The 20,000-nt window shown below is 36.9% G+C and overlaps 2 protein-coding genes across 4 annotated transcripts in view; both read left to right on the top strand.

Moving 5' to 3' along the window:
• Positions 1–15,426, top strand: part of bcas3 (BCAS3 microtubule associated cell migration factor) — a 295,046-nt gene extending 279,620 nt beyond the window's left edge. The window contains exons 24-25 of one of the 2 annotated variants that reach the window (XM_028465308.1): positions 6,288–6,476; positions 15,371–15,426. In XM_028465308.1, the coding sequence (XP_028321109.1) occupies positions 6,288–6,436 (149 nt within the window). In that variant the 3' untranslated portion in view covers positions 6,437–6,476; positions 15,371–15,426. Of the gene's footprint in view, positions 1–6,287; positions 6,686–15,370 lie in introns of those variants that run through there. The other variant, XM_028465307.1, reaches the window with a different exon arrangement.
• Positions 15,427–18,516: 3,090 nt separating this feature from the next.
• tbx2b (T-box transcription factor 2b) overlaps positions 18,517–20,000 on the top strand; it is a 14,783-nt gene continuing 13,299 nt past the window's right edge. For both annotated transcript variants that reach the window (XM_028464585.1, XM_028464586.1), the window contains exon 1: positions 18,517–19,320. In XM_028464585.1, the coding sequence (XP_028320386.1) occupies positions 18,788–19,320 (533 nt within the window). In that variant the 5' untranslated portion in view covers positions 18,517–18,787. The remainder of the gene's footprint in view (positions 19,321–20,000) is intronic.

Raw genomic sequence — 20,000 nt, forward strand, 5'->3', positions numbered from 1 at the left:
GTGGATGCCATGTTTGTCCTTTTTTGGATTATGGTGTTCCTTGTGAACCGATTCACCAATACATTTGGTTCGTATTCGAGCGTTTTTCGTGGAGGCCACAAAATCAACATCCACCATGGCTTTAGTTTAGTGCGTCTTCCAGTGCATGAAGAGGTTCTGACATCAGTAGTGGATGAACTTTAGGATGAAATACTGGAATGATTTTAAAGATTGTCTTGAGAATCTTTGACATAAAGATAGATGTCATTGTCTTTTCCTCTGAGATGAGCTGTTTTTCTTTCCCATCCCTTCGTTCAGTCCGTCTGTGAGTTTAACGTCTCTTCACTTTTATGCTGTGAATCTGCTCCAGGTTTGATTTCCTGACCTAGATTGTGATTTATTTTCTCTCGACAGGTACAAACGTGTCCAATGATGGCAGTGGATTGTCATCCATGCTTGTTTCATTTTAATCTGCATGTTTTTTCAGGCTTTTCTGTGGTTTGACTACGACACTGACCACATTTACATGAGAGCTTTAATTCCCCTTTAGTTCAGAATAAAAGTTAAATCATCTTCAAAAATCACCTCGTAAACACCTAATTCTAAATAAAAATGGTCATTCCAAATTTAACTTTAATCCAAATTAAATAATTCTTTGATCTTGTATACATTCATTCCACTTTAAATTAATTCTGGTCATACTTCAATCAAAATAAAAGTGTAAATAGTTCTTATTATGTGATCTTATAAGTTGTAGCCAAAATTAAATAATTTGTTGTGGGGTTTTTTTTTTGCAGTAGATGTGAATACGTCACGTTCTCCCCTTGTCCAATCAGAAGCCTTCCCAACACCCCCAAACCTAGAGCGGAATTAAATAAAGGTGGATAATGGTGTTTTCTATCTAAACAGATTACTATTTCCATGTAAACACAAAGCGGAATACCCTAATTCAGAATTATTTTATTCTAAATAATGAATTCTGCATTAAAAAAAAACATCATATAACCGTGTGATATTGTCATTATTTAAGCATTTACCAGTTGTTACATTGCATTGAGAAATAATCTGGACCAGATAACTCTCCTATTATCCTCAAATATTATGTTTATTATGTTATGTTACATAATAAATAAAAAACCAAAATGTGAAGTTCAAATTCTAAAATGAGCAAAACATCACAAATAAATGTATAAAACAGCCTAAATTCAAGGTTAATGTTTGACGAGACACAGGAAAGACACAAATAAATCATGTATAACATGAGGGTTTAATTGTGGCTAAGGGGTACATGGGGCATTACAGTTTGGGAAGCACTGCTCTAATAACGGTATTTATTTACTCATTCAGATGAGAATGCTTCAAAATCAGGTTCCTCCACAACACAATCCTCCGTCTCAGACATATTCTCCTCTGCGTCACTGTCACTGTGAAAGAGCTGTTCCAAATCGTCCTTCCTCACGCAGCTAAAAAGCTAAAACAGCTTAGGGTCAAATTGACCCCAGAGCAACACCAATCAATGATCAATATGTGTTCATTACATTGAAAAAATATCATCATGATATTTTTTTTTTGTTTAATTATGAAATTAGAAAAAGTCATGAAATATGAAGCAAAAAAGGGTTAAAATGGGGTTAAAGTTAGTAAAGCAGGGTGTAGAGACATTTAGTGCTGGGTGAAGTGGTTTAGCCTGTGATGTGATGAGACAGATCCCTGACGCTGAGATGTTCTTGGTGGACATGAACACCAGCAGTTTGTTTCAGCTGAAACAGACTTCCTGTCCAAACCGCTGACTCCGTCCAATGAGCAGGCCTGTCACTGCACGTCAGTGTGTGTGTGACGCTCCACTCGTTGGGATTGGTTCCCTTCCATAAGCACTTTGCCTGTAAAGTGCTGGCACCACAACACTGTTTGAGTCTCGTGATTTGATAGAACTTGTGCTTCAAACATCTTTGACAAAACATTTCCTCCAACTGTCACAAAGACTTAAAGGATCCTCCGCCTTTTTATAAATGTGGTTATTATTAGTAGATCTATGTCTAACAAAACACATTATTATGCACCATATTAACTGTATTTCCTTTGTAAAATAGGACTCCATCTTGAAATCATGTGATTGATGATGTCACAGGGCCCCACTGCCTGTAAACATCCCATTGTTTTCTATTGGAGTGAAACATTCAGCCTGACTTTTAGATCATTTAGTAGATTTATCAGCCAAAATAACAACTTGTGCTACTTTTGGTTGATCTAAAAACCAGGAAAAGTTAAAGATGTTGATGTAAAACTCTTTTGTTTTCAGACAGAGAATAGAACCAGTTTTGTCCCGAAAAATCTATGATATATATACAGTATACAGTATATATATATATAATATATTGCTCTAGCTCAGACATGGGCAACATGTGGCTCAAGGTCTTTTACTTTGTGTGGCCCTCAAAGTCAACGAACAAAATGATTAAAAGAAACACAAACATTTTAAACACAATTATACCAGGGAAATTTACAAAATGAATGACTCAAAAAACATAAAGTTACAGAAAAATACACAAAAGAAATGTAAAATGAACAAGCACAGGATGATTAAAAATACACAAAAATAAGAGCAATGTATGAATTGACAACAAAAATACACACAATGCCTGAAAGAAACATATACAATTAATTACCGATTAATACATATATATAATCATGAAATTATTTCTAAAATGAAAACACGAGACACAATCTTAAATAATCTGTATTTTATACTTTCACTTTCGTGAATGTAATTCTAGTTTAAATACAATACAGTATAAAATATGTGAGCTACTCGTGATCAAAGAATAATTCTATAAAATAAAATGTATTTGTGGGTCATCATAAATGTGTGATTATATGAGATGAGATTATAGAAATGTAGTGAGCAGCACAGTGTGGCTGACGTTCATCAGTGAAAGCTCCTTTGTTTTCACTCTAAACCCACTTTGTCGTCACCACATTTCAAACATGGGATGTTTCTCACTAAACGACCATCATGTCAGTGTTTCATCATCATTTAGGTTTGATAAAGTTCTAATCTGTGAGAGTTGGTTTTAACAGCACATTTTAATGTCGTTTTTTTAAGTATTTTAATTAAAACATACGAGAAAAGAGTTTGTGTTTTTATGCTGGACTTTAAACACCCTCACTTTGTTGTTGTTGTTGTTGTTGTTGTTGTTGTTGTTGTTGTTGTTGTTGTTGTTGTTGTTGTTGTTGTTGTGAACACATCAGGCTGAAATGTGGTAGTTATAATCTATGAATGTGTACACATAACAATATATAAAAGTGTCCCATAACTCCATACGTGTCACTGGGGCACCAGAGTCCCCCGGGGAGCCCATTTTACAAATAATTACTCCTTCGATGGTTAGATCAGAACACAGTTTGGTATGAATACTCTATGATTGAATATGAGACACTCTGAGCCCTTTTTTTGAAATGGGGCCCAGAGCTTTTATTTTGGTACTTTTTGTGTATATTGTCTATATTTTTTTTCTGTATATATATATATATATATATATATATATATATGTGTGTATGTGTGTGTATATTAGCTAAATATCTAGATTCACCCATTACATTAGAGGTGGCGTAAGCTCTAAACACTACAGTATAAACCCTGTAGGCCTTTTGTGGAGCTGCTTAATCCCTGTCATTGTGTGACACCCCCCCTAACCCCCCCCAATCCCTCTGAGCTCATGTCTCCCTTTGTGATGTGTGGATGGGGGGGGCGGAGTCAATGAGGAATCAAGTTTTTTCACGTCTGAGTATCATTGAGTCATTGTAAAGAACATTTTAGATCCACTTCCTGTTGGATTATCGATGAAGGCCACATTTGGAGCCCACGCCTCATCTTTAACACCAACCAAATGGTGTTTGCAGAGAAGTGGACGACAAAGATGAATCTAACGACACAGCAGTTAATACCGTAGCAGCCGATAGCACGTACAAAGGGATTCAGTCTGTAGGCAGTAGGACTGTGAACAGGCTTTAATCCTCTTTACACACACACACACACACACACACACACTAAGTCCACACACTTTCGTTTTTACACTAACACACTGTCAGAATAGACTTTCAAATGCACACGACTGAGGATAATGTTCTTTATACCAGTGATTCTCAACCTTTTCAACCCCAAAATAAATGTGAAAACAACAAAAATTGGTTATAAATTTCAAATTAGAGTGGGATAAAAACATACAGAAAAGTGGTAAAAAAAAGTGTTCAAAGTAGTGTCAATATTTTGACTATTAGTTTAAACTGGCAAATAATGGACATGACAAACACTGAATGTAGTTAAATTGGCAAAAAAAACAAAAAAAAAACAAGCATGAAATATGGTGAAAACAGATTAAAAGTGACAATAATGAGTCAACATGTGTGACATCAGGTGGAAAAGGTTTATAAGTGCTGAACATGGCAAAAACATTCAGAAAAGTCATTTAAATGTGATGTAGGAGTGTCAGAAATGTGAGTCATTTAGCAAAAATGCATTAAAAGTAGCAAAAATAAGTGATGGAAATAGGTTCAAATATGGTGAAGTTGTAGAAAAAATCTAAAAAAAATAATCATCAAAAATGGGCTCAAATTGTCTGGGCTTAAGTGTCTCGTGAGCCTAAAATGGGGTCCTGACCTCAAGGTTGAGAACCCCTTCTTGAATGCATTATATTCTGCCGTCTTGAGAAATTAACAAATGATGAAAAAACGTGAAATAAATGAGGGACTAATTCAGTTGTAGATTTCTCAGCTCCTCCAAATATCAAAGTTCTATTAAAATCTCAGTTTTACCACTTCTTATATCATGGATGACCTTTGAACCAGGATCTGTTTAGTTTTATTCATACGTGCACACGAACATAGATATGTAACACATACACTCATAGCAGCTAAGAGGCCTCACCCTACAGGGATTAATACAGCTTTCTGATCCAATGTAATGGTGGTGGGGGGGGGGGGGGGGCACATTGCATGTCAGCTGAGATAATACCAGTGTGTTATGTATTGGGTAATACAGTAAGAAGCTCTCACTTCTAACACACACACACACACACACACACACACAGATAGTTGTTAAAGCTGCTGGAGATGCTTTTGTAAAATAAAACAATAATCAATAAATCAAAGATGATTTCCTTCCAAGAACGATGTAAAAGGTTAGTTTTGATCTCCAGTGTAAAAACTCTGATTGACATTGTTGGAAAGATTTGGTGCTTTGCATTGTGGGATTTTGCTTATTTTTACCATTTTTCTGCAACTACACCAAACTCACCATATTTTAACCTATTTTCATCACTTTTTCTTGCCATATTTTTGCTCCTTTTAATGTATTTTTGCTACATTTCTCCCATTTCTGACACTTCTACATCACATTTCAATGTCTTTTTTACATGTTTTCCACTTTTCAGAAATGTTCAGCATTTATAAACCCTTTCTACCACTTTTACACCTAATGTCACATACGTTAACCCCATTTCACCTCCTTTTCCACCATTTTTGGTCACTTTGAACCATTTTATTAATGATTAAAACCATGATTTCCATCTTTAAGATGACTATAATAATAATAATAAACGTTCCTGGATAACAGTGGATATTATTCAGATGAATAAATAAATGTGGTTATCACAGATTCATAGAACAATGGACCATCATTTTACTGACTTTATGGATGGACCCCAAAAATCTCTCCCCTTTATTCCCCCTTATAGATGGTCCTGTCTCCACATGACTGTTCTTCAATGTTCATGTCTGTGTTCAACCACCTTCAGCTACAGTGGGGGTCCCCACTCTCTGGGACCTTTATTTTGAAGGGTCCCCGCTCTCTGGGACCATTATTTTGGATGGTCCCCGCTCTCTGGGACCATTATTTTGAAGGGTCCCCGCTCTCTGGGACCATTATTTTGGAGGGTCCCCGCTCTCTGGGACCATTATTTTGGAGGGTCCCCGCTCTCTGGAACCTTTATTTTGGAGGGTCCCCGCTCTCTGGGACCATTATTTTGGAGGGTCTCCGCTCTCTGGGACCTTTATTTTGGAGGGTCCCTGCTCTCTGGGACCTTTATTTTGAAAAGGTTGAGAACCACTTTCGTAGATGGAGGTTTTTACTGGTTTTTTACTGATTTCTTGTGTTTGACTCTAAAAACTTTACCAAAGTGACTTCCTGACACATTTCTGCTGTTTTTACTGTAATAATGTAAATGTGTGTGAGTTAACCAATGAGCATGTGGCGAGCCCATCAGACCGTGATGCGTTCATGGTTTTTTACCTCTTCTGTCCATGTGTTCCAGAGCTGCAGAGGGAGGGCAGCATCGAGACCCTGAGCAACAGCTCCGGCTCCACCAGTGGAAGCATCCCACGCAACTATGAAGGATATCGTTCTCCTCTGCCCACCAATGAGAACCAGCCGCTCAGCCTCTTCTCCAGCAACTTCCCCTGAACCTGCCTTTGTGTTTCTGTGTGTGTTACTGTGTGTGTGTGTTAGTGTGTGTGTTATAGCATCCCTGCTACTCCATCTCACACACCCTGTGTTAATAAAAGCTTTAGATTCTTCCGTTTTTTGTGATGCAGGTTCAGACCAGTTCACTACATTATCATCACCACCATATAGAAGCTGTTATTAAGTCAGTGATTCTCAACATGTGGGTCTTCATGTCTCACTTTTAATTATTATTCCCCCATAAATTTAACCCCTTTTAACCTTTTTCTTTTGGTCATTTTTTTTTTCCTGTTTCAAACATTTAGATCAGGGGTTCTCAACTACTTTTACCCTGGGACCCACATTTTGCCTCGGTCGTCAAATCGCGACCCACTTTTTTTTTTCTTTTTTTTTTATTCAACCAACCAAATTTAAGTTTTTTCAAAGATATTTGTTGAAAACATGCATAGATAATATTCTTTTAAACATAAATCTATATATTTTTGCTGTGTAACATGCTTTTCACAGCATGTCTGTCAAAATAAAAGACAAGTCACACATGAAAGACATTAAGTTGCTTTTTTTTTGGCCAGCTTTCCACAACCCACCCAGTACAGATCCACGACCCACTTTTGGGTCCCGACCCACCAGTTGAGAATTGCTGACTAAGACATTAGTTACCGTTTACCAATATTTTTTTTCCTATTTTTTGTCAATTTTTGTAAGTTGTTTTTGACACTTTTATCCAATTTTTGCCTCTTCTTTAATTCTTTTTTTGGCCACTTTTCATTAAAATAAGCTACAGTAACGTTTTTCCAATAAATACCAATTTTTTTCTTTTTTCCTACATTTTGCGTCTTTTTATTTCACATTTTGCAGTTTTTCACTATTGTTTTTCACATTTTGTTCATTAAAACTACCCTTTGCCATTCCATACCACCTGGTTCCTCTTTATTGGACCATTTTTAGCCACCTGTTAGCATGTCTGCCTGCACTCTCTTATCAACAAAACAAAACACATCGTGGACCTGACGGCCCCACTGGGACCATGCCTGGTTTACCAGATACCAGTTCATCCCTGGTTTAAACTAAACCTCTCTCTGTCACGTTAGTTTAACAAATGGGTTTCAACAAATAACTTATCCAATGGTGACACTATTAAAGTTTGTGTTGTATCTGATCAATACTTTTAGAGATATGGATAATGTAGTGAGGGTCCTTATTATTCTTCCATGTTCATCTTCCAATACATCAGTAACTCCATCACATATAAAGGTAAATATGGTATAGTAATAAGCTCCACCCACTCTCTCAGAATATAGAAATAGATCTGCTATACATCTTTTTGGGTCTTCAGTAAACTATTTAGCATATGTCTCAGCTCCCTGTAATGTGATCAGCTTAGAGCTATGAACATAGACTGTTCACATCACTAATGATTAGTCACAGATATGCATTGGTTCTAGACTCACACACTCATGTAAGAACAAAATGTAGTTGTTTTTTTTTACTATTTTCATTCAAACTGTATGTGGGAATGTAAGAAAAATCAGATCTGTTTTAATTTATAGTATAAATATTACTCTTTATTAAAATATAAAACCATTTTTAGGGCGGGGCTACCGGACTGACCACACCCTCACTTTGTTCTTGTTGTTGTGTTATTACATATTATAATCTATGGATGTGTACGCATCAACGCTCAGAGCCCAATTTTAGATTTGGGGTCCAGGGAGATCCCAAGGGGCCCCAAAAGAAAAAAGAAAGAAAGTTGATTTCTTATTTATTTGTGATTCAAATATTACTACGGTTGTGGTACTGAATCATTGATACATACCAATAAATACTGTAAATGTGGCCCATAACCCCGTACGTGTCACGGGGGCACCAGGGGGCCCCATTTTTCAAATGACTCCTCCTCCGTTAGTTCTCGTTAAATCAGAATGTAGTTTGGTGTGAAAACTCTATGAATGAATATGATGAGACGCTCTGAGACCTTTTTTTAAATGGGGCCCACCCCCCATTTTTGGTAAATTTTAAATTTATGGGAACATAATTGTGTGATATATCGTTTCAAAGGTAATTCAACGTAGATTACAATTAGGCCTCGCACAATTCGATTTGGGGCCCGGGGCACCACACCCATTTTTTTTGGCATTTTCCATTAAAGTCATTTTCTCATTTATTGTGACAGTTTGTGGAACCGAATCATTGACACATACCAATATATGAATGTGGCCCATAACCCCGTACATGTCACGGGGGCACCAGGGGGCCCCATTTTTCAAATGACTACTCCTCCGTTAGTTCTCGTTAAATCAGGCTGTAATTATGGATATTCTATGAGCGGATGTCTAGAGCCTCTCTGAGACCTGTTTTTACTCGGTGGAACCGAGTTATTTGACTGAATTCTCAGGAACGTGATACGTGCTATTCGGCGTGGAGACGTTCTGTGCGCCTGGCCGTAGTTCATCAGAACTCGTTTTTTAATTCATTGCTGTTATTTTATTTGTGGAAAATAAATTAAGTTCCAATTGTGTTAGATTTGGTTTCCTCCTTTTTAAGTTTTAAGTATGTAAGGAACCCGTACCAAGATTTATTACCAACAATAAACGTGGCGGATGAAAGTAACTAGTATCTTTAACATTGAGAACTATCTAATTGAGCTACTTTTTACCTGTTCTTTATGCATCTTCTTCATTTTTATTTTGGACCCCAACTTTGTGTTATTTCACCATTGGTGAATAATGTAAATCCTTTACATGAGGTCATTGTAGTTTCACTCTGTGTTTAATAATAATTGATTGTTTTTTAGTTTTGGATTCATTCCTAAACTCTTTCTTTTCTTTTATTGAGTGTTTAATGATCTTTTCCAGTTCTCACCAAACCAAACACAGCTCAGTGCGTTTCCTTCTTATTCTTTTCTCTAACGCTCCTGCATTATTCACGTATGTTTGAAGTTTTATGGTGTGACTGTGAAAAAAACAGAATTTTTGTTCCTTTCCTATCCCTGTTTGACGACTCATGGCTGCTCCACATGTTTTATGTCCTTTTATACCTTTTCATTCTCATGTAAATGCATGAAGAAGATGATGAGACATTAAGGACCAGTCTGACCTTTTGTGGGCCACAGATTTTAGAGCAAATTCAACTTTAATGTGCCCTGGTTTGCACTTCCACGTACAAATGATATATAAATGATAAAGTATGTGAGTCCATCACTTAAATTTTCCTGATTTTGAAAATTTGGGGAAATTTTGTGGAATCATTTGAGAAAATTATGCCAAATTTTGGGGAAAATGTACAGTTTTTCAGTAATTTCAGATAAACAATGTCATGTGATATAAAACGTGCAAAAGTGAGCTGCAAATACTGTGGATTTTATTGGAATTTTTGTATTTGGATGGACTGAGATATCTCTCCTTTTTGACTTCTTGAGTGGGACGAATTTGACGCTCTAAAGCACATGTGTCAAACTCATGGCCCGGGGGCCAAATCCGGCCCTTTGGAGCATCCAGTTTGGCCCGCAGGAACAAGTACAAATGACAGAGAAAACACGACTCATTGTGTAAATGAAACTCAACAATAATTACAGATGCACACAGTTTTGCCAGTGCTTGTATCACATGATTGCAGTCATTTAGAAAAAAAAACAAAACTCAAAATTCTTAAAATTTCCACTTAATTAAATAGAAATTTGACACAAAATCTAGGAAATTTACAGAGTAGATCCTGTTGGGTCTGATATCTGTCACTTATTGCTTGGATATTGTCAGTTTCTTACATATTTTGTATTTTATGCATCTGTAAATGTATACGTAGTGTGAAATAGGGAACAATAATGAGAAATCGTTTTCTTGTATAACATTTTTAGCCCATTTTAGATCAAACTGTTCCGTATAACGTGAGTTTGATTCCCCTGATCTAAAGGGTAATAAGGAATTAAATAGAAAATAATCTAACGTTGATCATTTTTATGCATTCTCCAAACTAAGACTTTACAGATAAAAACACAATCATATTTATTTTTATTCTTTTTTGGATTTCTACCTTTTATGACTCTTTAATTAGCTTTCATTTAAAATCTTTCTTTGACCTGTTTGTGAGTTTCCTTTGTAAAATAATTGAATGAGTGGAAAACCAAAGAATGGATTTATTCCACTAGTCTATATTATCAGTGCATACTTGGTCCAAACAGACTGACATACATAGATATATATGTAAATATATATGTATATATAACTATTACTGGTTCATTAGTTCATTTCTGCTTTCATGCAGCGTTCATGTAAAAAAAAACATTAAAAGTTAGTGATGTCCAAATGTGGATTGTGTCTTTAATTCTCAACCTGATTCTGTCTCATTGTTGTTTTTGTGTGTTATTAGAATTATGTGGAATTTCTTTTGTAGCTTTTAGTGTTTTTGGAGTCATTCTATGTTTGGTTTTATTTATTTTTTTATTTTTGTTATTTTTCTGTCAAGTTGTAGTCATCTTGTTTTTAATTTTTTTTATATTTTGTTGTCATTTTATATTTTTTAGTCATATTTGTTGTTTTTTAGTCAAATTTGTTTATGTTATTTTTGTGTATATTTGTCAAGTGTCATTTGTCGTCTTTCATTTCTGTTTCTTTTTTAGTTGTTGTCATCTTGTGCGTTTACTCTGGGGGTTTCTCAAAATTAAACCCAGGGCCGAATGTGAGCCCCGGACCACCAGTTGCGTATGTCTGGTTTACATATAAGAGAGAGTTAGGGCACGTTTCATTACATTTGATTTGGGAATGTATAAAATGTGACTCGTTTAAAGGTTCTTGGTCCTCAAACACTCACCTAAAGTTTTTCTGCATAATGTCAGGTAAAATGTAGATATATTTAAATAGAAGGTGAATATTAAAAAACATGTTTTCTACACATACAGTATTTATTCTAGTAGGTTTAACAATAGTTAAAGATGTTCATGTTTATGGAAAGTTTTACTTTTACTCCGACAAACCTGGAGCAGAAGGAAGGTTAATGCTAATGATGCTAATGATGCTATTGATGCTAAGGCAAGGCTAGGTAAATTTATTTGTATAGCGCAAATCATACACAAGGCAACTCAATGTGTTTTACATGTTCAAAAAGTGCAACAGAAAACTTTCAACAACTTAAAACCAATAAGAACATTTAAAATCATCAGTAAAATCAATTAAAATCATCAACAAACATGACATCATCAACATGACCAAATATCTCCCTCTCAATCATACGCAGTAGAGAAAAAAAGTTTTCTTTAACTTTTTAACTTTGATTTAAAAATGTTCACATGTGATGCTGACTTCAGCTCTGCTGCAGTTTGTTCCACTTCTTTGCAGCATAACAACTAAACACAGCATCACCATGGTTACTGTGAACTCTGGGCTCCACTATCTGACCTGTGTCCATAGATCTATGAGCTCTGAGCTCTACTATCTGACCTGTGTCCATAGATCTATGAGCTCTGGGCTCCACTATCTGACCTGTGTCCATAGATCTCAGAGACCTGCTGGGTTCATACCTGACTAACATCTCACTGATGTATTCTGGACCAAACCATTCACACATTTATAACCAGCAGCAGAACTTTACAGTCTCCTCTGAGGCTGACTGGGAGCCAGTGTAAAGACTTTAAAACTGGACTAATGTGTTCTGATCTCTTTGTTCTGGTTCAGACCTGAGCTGCAGCGTTCTGAACCAGCTGTAGATGTTTGATGAAGACCATTACAATAGTCCAGTCTGCTGGAGATAAAAGCATGGACCAGTTTCTCCTGATCTTTCTGAGTCATTAAACCTTTCACTCTGGAGATGTTCTTTAGGTGGTAGAAGATGTTTTTGTGATAGATTTGATCTGATGCTGAATGTCAGATCTGAGTCAATCAGAACACCAAGGTTTTTGACTTGGTCTTTATCTTCTAAAGATCCAGACTCAGATACTTGCTGACAGCAGTCCTCTTTTCCTTGTTACCAAAGACAATCACCTCCATCTTGTCATGGTTTAGTTGAAGGAAGTTTTCACTCATCCAGCAGTTTACTTTTTCTAAACAGTCACACAACACCTCAATGGGACCATAGTCATCTGGGTTCAGTGATAGATATAGTTGTGTGTCATCTGCATAGCTCTGATAATCAACCTTACAGTTGTGTAAAATGTGTCCTAAAGGAAGCATGTAAAGGCTAAACAGAAGAGGTCCAAGAACAGATCCCTGAGGAACCCCACAGGACATTGGTAATCTGTCAGATTCAAAGTTTACAATGTTTACAAAATAACTTTGATCCTCCAAGTAGAACTTAAACCATTACTTTAACATTTAGTCCAACCCATGTTTACAATCTATGTAACTAAATTGTATGATCTACAGTGTCAAATGTAGACTTAGATCCAATAGAATGAGAACAGATACTTTTCCTTTGAAGGTTTTGTGTCAAAGCAACACGTTGATGATTCATCTACTGTTGTTTTTGGGTTCACTGTAATAAACACTGTAGTTGACTCCTCCCTCAGTGGTTGAAGCTGTTCTAGCTTTTTGTTATTTTACTGGTTTGTTCTATTGTTTGATTGTATTGATTGTAATGAAATAATGATGCTAAAGATGCTAACGATGCTAAATATGTCACAGAACATCCAATCAGAGCGCAGCTGCACGTAACTGATGTAATCCAACACATGCATGTCAGATTGTCAGCAGCCAATCCCAGAGGGACGCTGCTCTACTTTTGATCAGTGTGCGACAGTTGTGTGTTTGTTGACTATATTTTGTATATTCTTGTTGTGTATTTTTGTGTGTTTTCTGGTCATTTTGTATTTTGGAGTCATTGTTGCTTTTTGTTTTATTTAATTTTCTGTTATTTTGTGTATATGTTGTAGTCATTTTGTGTTGTTTTTATTACAGTAATTTTGTGTGTGTGTGTTTTTTGTTTTGTGTGTGTGTGTCTGTGTTTTTTGAGTCAATTTGCATAAATTTGTTGACTTTGTATTCTTTTTTGTCTTGTTGTTTTGTATGTTTTGAGTACTTCTGTGTATTTTGAAATCATCTTTGTTCATGTTTTATCTCATTTTCTGTTATTTTTTGTCTTGTTTTTGCCTTGTTTTTTTTTAATAATTTGTGTATTTTATTCTATTTTTTTGGGTTTTTTGGAGTCATTTTGCATAACTTGTTTTGACTTTCTGTTCTTTTTTTGTCATTCTGTCAATTATTGTTGTACGCTATGAGAATTTTTTATGTATTTTTATTGTCATTGTGTGTATTTTTAGCAAATGACTTTATGTTATTAGAATTGTCATTTTGTGTATTTTGGAGTCATCTTTGTTCTTGTTTTATTTATTTACTTTTCTGTTATTTTTGTGTATAGTTGTACTCGTCTACATTTATAATAATTTTGTCATTTTGCGTAGTTTTGTTGACTTTGTATCATTTTTTTGGTCATTCTGTCGACATGCAGGAAACAGAACACTGACTACACACAACACATGTTGTAGATTATTTAATGAGTTCAAACAGCAGGTTTGTTTCTAAGTTATCTTCTGTTTGTGTCATTATTTGATGAAAAAGCAACAATAATGAAGGACTTCAGAGCCACAGGAATCTGCTGCACACTTCACTAATGTTCACTAACGTAAACCATCAGTGGTAAACACTGATAAAAGATCAGAACCAGGATGGAAACGTGCTCACAAAATGTTAAACAGCTCCGTGTATGGCCTCAGAAACTGAAAACGACTCCACGTCTCGATGAGTTTCAACAAAAATGATCCCATGGTGCAGTCATGGGTTGCCAGGTTGGACATGAGCTGCGCTGACCCACTGTAGGGTGAGAATAAAGGAACAAAGAAACATGTGTACTGTTTTAAACCAGTGGTTCTTAACCTTTTCAGCCTGTGACCTCCAAAATAAAGGTCCCATAGAGCGGGGACCCTCCAAAATAATGGTCCCATAGAGCGGGGACCCTCCAAAATAAAGGTCCCATAGAGCAGGGACCCCCACTGTAGCTGAAGGTGGTTGAACACAGACATGAACATTAAAGAACAGTCATGTGGAGACAGGACCATCTATAAGGGGGAATAAAGGAGAGATTTTTGGGGTCCATCCATAAAGTCAGTAAAATGATGGTCCATTGTTCTATGAATCTGTGATAACCACATTTATTTATTCATCTGAATAATATCCACTGATATCCAGGAATGTTTATTATTATTATAGTCATCTTAAAGATGGAAATCATGGTTTTAATCACTAATAAAATGGTTCAAAATTACCAAAAATGGTGGAAAAGGAGGTGAAATGGGATTTTTATAAAAAGTTGCATTGTAAAGTGTTTAAAAACAGAAAAAGTGGTAAAAAGGTCCAAAATGTCAATATAGAACAATTAGTTTAAACTAAATAATGGACATGACAAAATGTGAATGTGGTTAAATTGGGTTAAAAGAATTAAAAGTGACCAAAAATGGTGGAAAAAGTGATTTTAAAAAAGGGTTTAAATGATCAATATTGGCTTAAAAGTGGCAGAAAAAAATATGGCAAGAAAAAGTGATGAAAGTAGGTTAAAATATGGTGAGTTTAATGTAGTTGCAGTAAAGAGTAAAAATAAGCAAAAATGGGTTCAAATTGTTCAGAAAATATTCTTATTCGAGCAACCCCCTTCCAGTGTCTCATGACCCTAAATTGGGCCTTACCCCAAGGTTGACAACCCCTGGTTTAAAATAGAATAATCAGAAATCGACAATTTTCTTCTTGTAAATAATTATTTAGCTTTATTGAAATATGCAAACACAGCAGGTGATTATTGATCTAATTCTATTTAATTCTATTTATTTATTATGTGCATTTATTTATATTTTTCTATTCAAAGTCAGGCCTCTTAGTGTCCAGAAGAGTCGGATTAGCGCCCCCACCTGGCAACATGTGGGTCAGACCAGTGAAGAACACCTGAGCAGAAGTAAAGGTGTGTGTGTGTGTGTGTGTGTGTGTGTGTGTGTGTGTGTGTGTGTGTGTGTGTGTGTGTGTGTGTGTGTGTGTGTGTGTGTGTGTGTGTGTGTGTGACAGGGGGAATATGAGGGACTCTGACAGCTCTTAAACGGTCTGGCGCCAACGACTCCGTCTCGCCGCTAAATATAGCCGCAGAGATGAGATGAAGCAGTGATGGAGGAGAAGATTGAGAGATGAAAGAGAGAAAGAAAGAAAGAAAGAAAGAAAGAAAGAAAGAAAGACAGAAAGAAAGAAAGAAAGAAAGGAGGTGAAGGCACGGTGTCGAGGATGATGAAGAAAATCAGCAATAATGCTCGATTTCCGACGCAAACCCTACAAAAAAACATTTGTTTTTTAGATAAACCTAAATTTCCGACTGTGTCGTGTTGCATTGAACGTTCCACTGAAGGACGTCCAAGTTCACCTGTAGGAGGCTGGGATGGAACCATCATTAAAACCTCCTCTATCATTTCATTAATTACATTAAACACAACTGGCAAATAATGGGTGTGACGTGAATGTGGTTAAATTGGGTTTAAAGTGAACAAAAATGGTGGAGAAAGCGGTAATAAATAAATAAATAAATAAATAAAAAAATAAATAAAAATGATTTAAGGTGTCAATACTGGAACAATTAGTTTAAATTGGTAAATAATAGGCATGACATATGGTGAATGTGGTTGATTTGGCAAAAATAAGCAGGAAATATGGTGAAAAGAGGTTAAAAATGACAATAATGTTGGAAAAGGTCTTGTTTTCCAGGAACTTTATTATTATTATAATCATCTTAAAGATGTAAATCCTTGTTTTACTCACAAATAAAATGGTTCAAAGTGACCAAAAATGGTGGAAAAGGAGGTGAAATGGGATTTTAAAAACCACAGAAATTGGTTAAAAGTTGTAAATTAGAGTGAATAAAAACAGTTCAAAGTGTCAATATTGGAACAATTAGTTTAAACTGGTAAATAATGGGCATGATAAAAGGTAAAAGTGGTTCATTTGGTAAAATAATAATAATAATGATGAAATTGGTGAAAAAAGGTTAAAAGTGACAATAATGGGTGAACATGTGACATTGGTGGAAAAAGTGGTGGAAACGGTTTAAATAAATGATAAATAAATTGTCCTGGTTTGATGTTTGAGCAGAATTTTGCACTAAATGAAGGATTCTGTATATTATTAATAGTGAATGAATAAACAACAAACACATGGATTAATTAGATTACATTAGTAGTTTGAGTGTTAAAACATCTATTTTATGTCTCACATTAAAACCACATCAATTAAATAAAAGCAACAAAGGTTATAAAACTTTTATTACAGTCTGAATATATTTGAGCATATTTCTAGTTTTTATTTTTTATTTTTTTAATTAAAATCTCATTAATTTGTAAAAGCATAAGTTGTTCAACCTTAGGGTTGAGACCCCATGTGGGGTCGCCTGGAGTTTAAATGGGGGGTCACCTGAAATTTCTGCAAAATTGAAATATATATTTTTGAAATGTTTTAATTATTATTTATTGTCTTTTAAATAAAACAACACAATCTTAAATAACTGTGTTCACTATGTCAAATACAAATATAGTTCAACTAAAATGCAGTAAAATGAATAAATAAAGTAAATATGTGAGCTGATACCTTGTCACTGGTTGAAAATACGTCTTTTCCACGTGTCTAAACAACAAAATATGGTTGAAAAGTGGAAGGTACAATGCACTCAAGATGAATTTAGTTAGAATGTTGTTCATTAATGTAAGAATTAATGTAATAAATGTGTAATACCTAATCGTGGGAATCTTTCTAGTAATTTGCACCATCAAGTTTATTACGATGCCTTTTTTTTTTTTTAAACGGTTGAGTTATACTTACTGTAAATGAAAAGTCCTATTATTGGACCAAATAAATCTGGACCATGTTGGACGATCCAATGACAACCTGATTTAAACAACTATCAGGGCTAAATTTGGACCAATGTCCAAAAAAAAGCCTATTTTTAATAACTTTTTTTTTGATGACGTAGAATGTTTATGGAACAAACAAACATGATCACAAACTAATTCTAGAAAAAGAAATGTCTTTGGTGGTCGCTAGAAATACTTGATGTCAAAATTGGGTCGCGATCCCAAAAATGTAGAAGCACGTCGTTAGCACATACATGTTAATGTGTTCTAAATGGTGTGTAAGAGGCGGTCCGTGGGTGGCTGTGGGGGTCAGAGGATGATGTGCTCGGGGCTAAACGCGCACAGACAGCAGAGGAGATTGTTCTTATTGTTGAGTCTCAGACTGGCGCCAAACAGCTTCTTAACAAACTAATCAGAAGCTGCTTTGAGAGCGCTGTGCACGCACACGCACGAGCACGGGCACAGGGGGGTCTGTGTGTGTGCGTGAAGTGTGAGTGGCTCTTATTCTCCTCCTTAATCACCAAATGCAACTTGTTGGAGATTCTTCCATGAATAATAACTCACATCATCAGTTCGTGCACGCTCTGGGACGTGCGCGTCCACGCCGCCGGTGTCGCTGCTGGGTCACAGCCTGCGCCTGCGCGTCCCCGGACATGCACGGAAGAAGTCACTGGAAGTGGAAGTGAGAACATGAAGCTGTGTGTGTGTGTGTGTGTGTGTGTGTGTGTGTATGTGTGTGTGTGTGTGTGTGTGTGTGTGTGTGTGTGTGTGTGTGTGTGTGTGTGTGTGTGTGTGTGAAATGGTATAAGAAAGTCATTTTAAAGTGATTTTTTTTAAAAAATAAAAACGTGCACATATTTTGTTTATTAATAATAATAATAATTTATTAATAGTATTTGTTATGTAAATTTTCTCATTGTATGTGTGTGTGTGTGTGTGTGTGTGTGTGTGTGTGTGTGTGTGTGTGTGTGTGTGTGTGTGTGTAAACAGAACAGTTTGAACCTGTGATGGACGCACACACCGGACCCGGGAGGTGGTGATGTGTCCTTCGTCCTGATCCTGATCCTGATCCTGATCCTGATCCTGATCCTGATCCTAACCCGGTCCTGTCGCTGCTGCCGCTTCACGGACGCGGGGCGTTGGGGGGCGGGGGTGTGGGGTGTTAGGGGCGGGGGTGGGATTTCCCGATCTCTGCTGTCATTGGTTAATATTTTATTCTGTTGACATGTTTTCTTACTGCTAATGCTTCCGACACCTCACCCCCCCTCACCCCCCCTCCTGTCCGGACTGTCTGGACCACGCCTATAGCCCATAGAGGGGCCCGCGATGCGTCCACAACGCGTAAAATGCGCAATCAGAGGTTTGGTTGATGAGTTGTGCTGTAGCTGTAGGATGGACATGTCACACAGAGCGGACCCATCACTACTGCAGCCTGTGTGTGCGTGTGAGTGTGCGTGTGAGTGTGTGTGTGAGTGTGTGTGTGTGTGTGATGAATGAGGAACAGGCTTGAGGAGCTGCAGCCGTGGCCTCGCTCCGTGCGTCGCGCCGCGAATCTTTCTTCTTCTTCTCCTTCTTCTCCTCCTCTGGAATCGGACTCTAACCACCTCAAACCCTCGTCGCTCATTCCCGCGGACGCACCGATGAGAGATCCAGTTTTTACAGGAACCGCCATGGCTTACCACCCGTTCCACGCCGCGCACCGGCCCGCTGACTTCCCCATGTCCGCCTTCCTGGCGGCCGCGCAGCCCTCCTTCTTCCCGGCTCTGACTCTGCCCCCCGGGGCGCTCACCAAGCCTGTGTCCGAGCACGGAGCAGGGGAGGCGGCAGCGGCAGCGGCGGCAGCAGCGGCGGCGGCGGGGCTCCACCCGGCCCTCAACCACCATCAGGTGGCTCATCTCCGCAGGATGAAGAGCCTGGAGCCCGAGGAGGAGGTGGAGGACGACCCCAAAGTGACGCTGGAAGCGAAAGATCTGTGGGACCAGTTCCACAAACTGGGAACGGAGATGGTGATCACCAAGTCCGGGAGGTAGGAACCAAAAACGCATGGAGAACTGGAGCAAAAACTACAGGCTGTGGATCATTTAGTGTCAAAACTTTATTTTGTGAGAGTGTTACACACACACACACACACACACACACACACACACACACACACACACACACACACACACACACACACACACACACACACACACACACACGGATTTATTTTTGGCAAAAAAAAATCCTCCAAGCGATTCCAGCTCCAATGAATGAAACCTGGAATATTATTATATCAAATTAAATTGGCTTTAATTTAAAATATTCCAAAGTATTTAAAAAAAATTGATAAATAAATAATTAAAGTAAAAGTAAATTAACATGTTTTCAGGGTAATTATGGTCCAAGCTGACATTAGGTCAAAATAACTCAAATGATATAAAAGTTGTGTTTTCTTACACACATGCATGTTTAAATATGCTGTTGTGTTGTTGTGTTTTAATGTGTACTAAATGTGTTTTTGTGTTATTCTAAATGTGTTGTTGCGGAGTTTAAATGTTTTTTTGTTGTGTATTAAATGTGTTTTTGTGTTGTTTTAAATGTTTAATGTGCTTTTGTGTTATTCTAAATGTGTTGTTGCTGTTTGAATGTGTTGTTTTAAATGTGTTTTTGTGTTGTTTTAAATGTTTAATGTGCTTTTGTGTTATTCTAGATGTGTTGTTGCTG

Source organism: Gouania willdenowi, chromosome 13 (genome assembly GCF_900634775.1).
Source record: "Gouania willdenowi chromosome 13, fGouWil2.1, whole genome shotgun sequence".
NCBI classification, from domain to species: Eukaryota; Metazoa; Chordata; class Actinopteri; order Blenniiformes; family Gobiesocidae; genus Gouania; species Gouania willdenowi.